This window comes from Cibotium barometz, chromosome 43, assembly GCF_041138505.1.
Source record: "Cibotium barometz isolate CiBa-2024 chromosome 43, ASM4113850v1, whole genome shotgun sequence".
Taxonomy (NCBI): domain Eukaryota; kingdom Viridiplantae; phylum Streptophyta; class Polypodiopsida; order Cyatheales; family Cibotiaceae; genus Cibotium; species Cibotium barometz.
The window spans coordinates 45,591,598-45,599,650 of NC_141088.1; the positions used below are offsets into that span (position 1 = coordinate 45,591,598).

Here is an 8,053-nt window from a genome sequence, read left to right on the forward strand (position 1 = left end):
AAAAGTACAAGAAGGCTTGCTTAGAAATGGAGACTTGCAAATCGCATGACTTATCTGGTAATGTGTTCTTACGTTTACATTTCTCAAATTCTATATAATTCTTGTACACATTTTGAAGAAAAAGGTCTTTCATTGATTTTATTATTGGTGCAGGAAAGCATTGTAAACCCCTTGGAGAACATATATTAAATGGTGATTATAAACACCACCCCTTTTTGGGTCCAAAAATTTCCTAATGCAGTAGGTTATAAATCCACATCCTCCAACAACTTTAGAATTGGTATGCTGAAGATACAACAAATTAAAGTAGAGTAAAACATAAATTTTCAAAGTAATGGGATTTTTTAAAAATCCCTAATAGGTCTTTTAAGGTTTTCATTGATGAGAGTAATGGGCCATATGTGTAAGTTGATTGAGGTTTTCATTCATGAGTATTGGGTCATGGTTGTAATATCATTATATGCTATTATTACTAGAACATATCTTGTTCTAACGCTATGTGACATATTAAAAAATTGACTTACTTTTGGAGTATTTTTATCATTAAAAATACCTAATTTCACCACTCTTTCTTTTTCTCCATATAACATCAATTATTAATGATAAATTTTTAAGGTTTCTTAAATCTATAATCATATCTTTATATAAATATATTTGAATATGGGGTGTTAAAATTATAAGGTCTTCCCACATGACACATGACGTGATAATTAAGTTGGAAAACTTTGAGCTTTGTCAATGAGCTAAAATCATGATTACATTTCCACAATTGTTAGATTTATTTAGGAAAAAACTGAGCCCAAGAAGGATAACATTTAATTCACTTGATAAGTAACAGAGATTGGAGGTGTCCCAATGAGAAGAATGGAGGTGAAGTACACATTTTATCCACTTGGTGAATAAAATACAAAAGGAGGTCAAATGCACATTTTATCCACTTGATATCAAGGTAGGTAGCCATAGGCTTGTCCTTGATTTCATAGGTGTCTCACCCCCACCCCCACCCCCAAACCTCCCCTACACCACCCCACTACAAGGGTATGATGGGACCGGTGCATATACCGATGCCAAAACATGACATTGTAAATGCCCCAAGCATTTGTATACGCACCAGTATAAGTGCCGGTTCATGTGCCAGTATTCGAACATCAGTATAGATGCCTCGATATAGGCACAGTTAGTTGTGCCTATATTTCGCGCACATACCAATGCTTTGTGTATATTATTTTTGGTAGAATATGTTGGAGCTATATATAGCTAGCCCTAACTCACTCTAGGTCTTGCCTATATATATGTGACTTGTGACTAATATGATTCATTCTTGTGGAGCATATGTGGTGTCTCTTGTCTCGTCTCTCTCCCTCTCTCAACATGGTATCAGAGTGATTCTAATCATAAGTGAAGCATCTACGTATTCTTGTTCAATTTATGATTATGATTTCATGTCTTACAAGATTGATCTTTCGTACAGTTTTGTGTAGGGTTGTGTGGTTCTTTGATTATATGTTGCCTACATGATTTTATAGCTCCACTTGTTGTAATTAGAATTGTTTCTTAATCGCATCCTTAAAAGCAAAACGGTTTGTAGATGGTACAATGCTGGTGCATAGATGGTACAGTGCTGGGTGAATCCTATCAAAACGGTTTGTCAATCGGAGTTCTAGGTCAGAAGTTAGGACAGTTCAGGCAAACTGTATCTAAAACAGTAAAATAGGTTCTTTGTTTGTGAGAGAAAATAGGTAGTTGTCTCTGAGTCGTAAGCAGGATTTGATCATCAAAGCGTTCCGTGAAAGCTTCAGACGGATGCTTGCTGTACAAGCTACAATTAGATACAAAACTTGCCGTGTAAGTTGCATCATAATGCGGTGCTTTTTCTTAACACGGTGCTTTTTCTTATTATTATTTTTGTCTTTTATGGACCTCTAAGTTTGCTTAGGTGCATGAGACATGGGTCTCCACTTTTAGAGTTCTAATTTTGGTTCACATTCTATTCTTTACACGATCACTTTATGCTCGTCGTCTAGTGCATGCCTATGTTTGGCTACGTTTCTCATATCTCGTACACATGGTCTGTAAGTTCTGCGATCTTATCTTGTACGTGTTCTCACAACCTGACATGGCAAACACCATACTTGTTAACAGATTTCCTTCTGGGCAGCGTTCTGTTCCTCTTTTCCAAGGCCAAGGATTTCGTGGTTGGAAATATAAGATGCTATTAATTTTGAAAGGAGATGAATTGGCAGATATTGTTCTTGGTATTCTTGCATGCCCTCCTCAACCTATTGATCCACTTCAGAATGATGTTATTATTACCGAAGGTCTTATTTTTGAACAGTGGAAAATTTATCATGCACATTGGATTCGTCGTGGTGATAAGGCTGCTCGTCTCGGTATATACTTTCTGTCCTTAACGATTCACTCATGCTAGATGTTTATCCGTTATCCACATCATATGCTATATGGGACTATCTTATCACTATGTTTGAGAAGAAAAATGTTACAGAGATTCTGTATCTCTGTAATCTTCTGGGCAAGCTTCAATTCACGGCAAGTACATCTATGTCTAGTCACATTGAATCATTCAAAGGTATTATAAATCAACTTTCTACTGCAGGGGATCCTATTCCTCAAACTCAATTGGTTACACACCTTCTTGATACGGTGAAGGATCCTTTGTATGATAATATTGTCACTATATTATCTAACAAGGATGGAATTGACTTTGAGCATACATGTATTTCTTTGATTGAATATTCTCAACGTCATGATCGTCAGACGCATGAAACGGTCATGATTGCCCAAGAGTACACAGAATCAGAGATAGCCTGTACTGTCCGAAGACGTCCATTTCAGCAACACCCTTCTTCTTCGGACAGCCTTTGCTGTTTGGAGATGTCCATTTCAGCAACACCCTTCTTCCTCCTCCAAATTCACATCTCGTGGCTTCCAAAGAGGAGGTAATTCTTCTCGTTTGAGATTTCCTCAAAAGCGTTGTTCTTATTGTGACAAAACTGGTCACTTGGTATGTGAATGTTGGGCACACGAGAGTACGATGAGGAACACGGTATTACAAATAAGCAACCTCATTTATCAAGGGGTTCTTCCTCTTCTGCAACTTGTGAATATTGTGGGAGCATAAGGCATTCATCCAGTCGATGCTTCAAGAGGCGTTATGATGAAGCTCGAAATCAAGCTTATGCTACTCAACAAAATCCTCTCATGATGAAGACAATGTTCATGAAGAGGCTAATTTGGTTCATTATAATGTCTCTCCATAAAAGATACTACATGTTCGTGATGGTTCTTTCTTTATTGTTGATTCTGGTGCTACTGGCAACATGACATATCAATTGCAATGGTTACACAGTGGTTTATCTTGCTGATAATACAACTTGCCAAGTAATGGGTATTGGTGACTTGTATTTGGGAACTTCTTCCTCAACCAAAATACTGTGAGGAGTTTTATATTTTCCTAATTTACAAAGAAACTTACTTTCTGTTGCGCGGCTTGTGGATCTTGGTCTATTTGCTGGATTTGATAATACAAAGTGTCGCATCGAAAAGGATGGCACCACTTAGGCTAATTAACTTACCGACAAATAATTAATTGTTTGACAATAGACAAATTCAGTGATGCAACGAACATACGTCAATATATATCATCAACAAATATATGTACGTGTCTAGAGTGTGTGGTGATCAATCCTCACATATACAAAACAGATCCCTAAGTATGATCACTACATGAGCCATCACTATACGAGTCGCTAGTATCTCGTGATCACCATCACCATCACCACCCGTGCCCCCACCCGCAACACCACCATCACCAGCACCACCACCCGTGCCCCCACTCGCGATCACGCCGCCGCTCCTCTCAGCCTCTCGGTGTCGCCCCTCGACCTCCTGTCGAGCCACCTCTGTCATGTTGTCCTTGCCATATTGCTCCTGCATTAGTTAGTGAAATCAAATAAGAACATATTACAGTTAACATGAAAATAAACTACAAAACAAAACAGTGATACCCACAAGTGGATTTGGTCTGTCAGCAAGTGTCGCATGCAAAGCGCGGTAGCCGTAGTATGTGGCGTACTCCATCTCCTGCACCATAGGTGCACGACCATAGTCTTTGGTCTGCATCAAGACAGAACCAAAGACTTATTTATAATATTACCTTTGAAAGTTAAAATTTGAATGGTCTATACTCACAAATGTGGCCACAAATCCATCTCGTCCCATCCAGCCTAGTCTAGATGTGTGACCAGCTTGCAGTCTCTTTTGTGCTACCATTTATGTAAATTTGATTAAACAAAATAACATAGATTAGAGAATAGTTAGAATCAATCTAGCAAAGTTCATTTAATTCTAATATACGTTAGCAAAGGCACACACCTTCTGCAGAGGAAAAGTGATTCGTAAGGCGTCTCAATTTGCGGAAGTATTGCCATGTCTCCATGCACATATCAGCCCCCCTCTTGTTTGTCTCCACCATACAGTAGCGTCTGTTTATTTTTCATATTACAATAAGCGTTAGAATATACCATAGACCTAAGTTGTTAGATTTCAATGTTTTGTTTCTTTTATTGATTTTTTAACTTCGATCATTTGATAAATGACTCATGTTTTTATGGTACTTGAAAATCAGATTTGGACCAATCAGAGGGTACACTGCCACCTCCTACTGGTGGTGGTTGGGGTGCACAGAGTTCCAATACTGCACATGAACCCGTTTACGATGATTTCTACTATGATGAGTCTATTATATGCTAGTGCGCTCATTGTCGTGGCACATATTGGAGGCCACGACGACGGGAGTGCTTTTCACATGAGATGACTCATGGTACTTTTGAGCGAGCACCACCACCTGAGGAGCGAACAATTCGTTGATGAGTACGAGAAGGAACTTCCAAGCAAACGAGTTGGCAGACATAAAAAGAGGAGATCCAGACGTCAAACCAATGTAAATAATGACGGGGCCGTACCTACTTTCATGGATTGGTTATACACCCGTATGCAACGCGTGGTTAGTGATCATGAGCCAATCTCAACGGAACAAAGAGAGTATGATCGGGTGTGAAAGACTGGTAACTTGTTGGGTTTTGAAAACTCTGAACTAAACAAATGAATCTCATTTTTTTAATAATTTATTTATTGGTCTAGGCTCGAATGTATACCAACATGTGGACTTATGGACAACATCTTCAGATAAAATCAATTGACGACTTACGTCTAATGAACTTGGTTATGTGGGAACCATAGTCGGCATTTATGAAGTATCGTATCATATCTTCAAGTAGGTAAATGACATCTCTCTTCATGCAACAATGACATGTAGATTTCTTGAAGCTATACATAGTTCTAAAGTTTTGATTTGTGTATTTTGACAGGTGCTTTTGAAGGCGGATTGGTTTCGTGCCGAGTATAAAGGCAATAATGCCACAATGAAAAGAGAACCGTCTGGATTTTGGTCCGTCGACTCCTCGAAGTTATTGCGTGCAACAAAAGAGCCTTACATTCTGCCAACTCATGTTGAACAAGCGTTCTTTTACAACAATACAGATGCTCATCCATGGTGGCAAATTGTGCATGTGCAACCTAGAGGTCGACACTTGTTTGATAGCGTTGACTCTGAGAAAGCGGATCAGGATGAATTGATTACGTCCTCGAATCTAGACACATTGACGTCAGAGAGGTGTAGAATTCTTCTTTCCGATCATGATGACATTGTAGATGATGAGAACGACAACGATCCAGACTCTGACACTACAGACACCGAAGAGGAAGAAACAATGCATGTCGAGCCTACGGAGGAAATGAATGTCAACACAGATTTAATGATGGAGGAGTTTGAAGAAGTCAACAAGGATAATGAAGATGAAATTTTCTTGACAGTTAATCTCAGAGATAACGATGAGGACTATTAGTCTTACGTGTCAACTCACGGATCAACCTATGTTCGATAATATTTAATCTCAAAATAATTCATTGTGTGAAGTCATGATTTTTATTCTTTTGAAAACTTACTAACAAGGGTGGGTGGTGGGAGAGTCTCGTGGTGATAGCCTCGTATGGCTAGTGTCGGGGTTCGATTCCCCTCAGACTCATTTTTCTTGCTCTAGCTGTGTACAGGGTAATTTCAGCTTCAAGTTCACTGAAAGAAAGTTCATATCAGGATTTGATTCCCCTCCTCTACCAAGGCTTCTATCTCGCGTTTCAACCCCAATATCAGCATCTCAACCTTCAGTACCCGCAATCAAGCATTGTTCCCTGGATCGACTTGGCCTAGCAGTAGACCATCGAAGCCAGTAGTCTTCTAGCATTTCAGGGTAGTAGTTCCAGCAACACTCTCAGTGAGTACCCGCAGTACCCTTAGCCATAGCACCCCCCATGCTGCCCATTTGCTGCTCCAGAGGCTCTCTCTCTCTGACACTATGGTCACCCCAGCTTCGATGTATGCAGCAGCAGTATGGGCCCCATGCTTGTCAACCGCTTCATGAACGCAGATTGAGAGACCACAGATATGTATGATCTCATGCTTGTTCCACAACAAACCATCAGTACCACTGTTCTACTTGACAATGGTATCACAGCTCTCTGGTGGTAACTTTTTGGTCTCATAGGTCATTTTGGCCTTTTGAAGACGTAAATATAGCATTTCATTTTGTTTCATTTCTCTCTCTCTCTACTTACCGTGCATTGTCGTGTCGAGATGACTCATGAGTTTGCACATTTGCTTCAACAACAACCACTTCCGACTCCATCCTATCCCAAACTCCGTCTCCAATGTGTTGATGACATATTTCTTGTCATCCTCAAGTTGATCGTTGCATTGCAAAATAAAGATAGTTAGTAATTCAAATAAAAAACTATAATTCATATTCTTTATGTTAAATAATACTTACTGCCATGGTATATGAACTCGCTGTAGATAAGACATGCAAAGGTCTCTCATCCAACGTCTAAAGGCGATGCCGGCTCCAACCTGAAGGATAAACCCGTCAGGCGTGATGTCGCATGTGACACCCAAAGTGCCAGTGCATGTGCACATCGGCACTGGTGGGGGCGCTGGTGGGGGCACTGGTGGTGTGCTACTCTGCCGACGCCTACGTGCAATACAAACATATGATATATTGAGATGTGAGTTCTTAAAAAGTACTTGATATGTAATCCGTAATCGCCATAAAAGATATACCTACGGGACGAACGGCCACTAGCCTGTGACTCAGGTGTCGCAGGAAGTACATAAGGAGTAAGCCGCTGACTCTCGTGATGTGATGTACCTGGGATAGGAGTCCTAAGCAAAAAAAGACATCAAAAGGATATATATATTAAGAATTATGTATGTAAAAAAAGTTTGACATTACTATTTTATCAATCGAGAAGCTTATCGATGCGCTGTAGTGTGTGCATGAGAAGAAGTCTCCACTCCTGCATGTGGCTGGGAGGATGTACCCTCTCCAGGTCGTACGGGCATACTGAATCTCCCAAGAATCTCGATGGTGCCATCTAAATCCGCATCATCCATCTCCACATAATCTGCCATGGCCTTTGACAGTGTATCTCCAAAAAGTCCAGTGCCTCGTAGCAAAGTCTTGATGATCGCCAGCTTCACTTTACGGGTGTGGTCACTCATCGTATCTATATATTTAAAACAACTATATGTCAGACTAGAGATACATTGTTAGAGGAGAGGTCAATCTATCTAATCAGAAACATTGACTAAATAACTCCAAGCAAGATGCGTCTCGAAGTTTGCAAGAGTCATATATGGACTGTTGCAACAAAGAACGTCGAAGAGTCATATATAGGATCCCATAATTTGGCCCATAGTAATGGCATCTATGTTCAAGAACATTATTTCTACTAGTAGCTACCCAAGTTTGCAACCCTCAAACCATTAAGAGACATTACTTAAGACCCAAGCATCAGAGCTTCTCCATGAATCATAACCTCTCTATTTTTTTAAAAAAAATTTAATGAGCTTGGACCTTGGTCCCACACAAAGCTATAATAAGGGTTATACCAACCATCCTCCAAGCACTATGATGCAAGC

At 39.8% G+C, this 8,053-nt stretch overlaps 1 protein-coding gene and 1 pseudogene across 1 annotated transcript; one reads left to right on the top strand and one right to left on the bottom strand.

Moving 5' to 3' along the window:
- Positions 1-271: 271 nt before the first annotated feature.
- LOC147613967 (uncharacterized) lies at positions 272-7,633 on the bottom strand (annotated as a pseudogene).
- Positions 5,442-5,924, top strand: LOC147613968 (uncharacterized). Its single transcript, XM_086781283.1, has one exon. The coding sequence runs from the start codon at positions 5,442-5,444 to the stop codon at positions 5,922-5,924; it is 483 nt and encodes a 160-aa protein (XP_086637409.1).
- Positions 7,634-8,053: the final 420 nt, after the last annotated feature.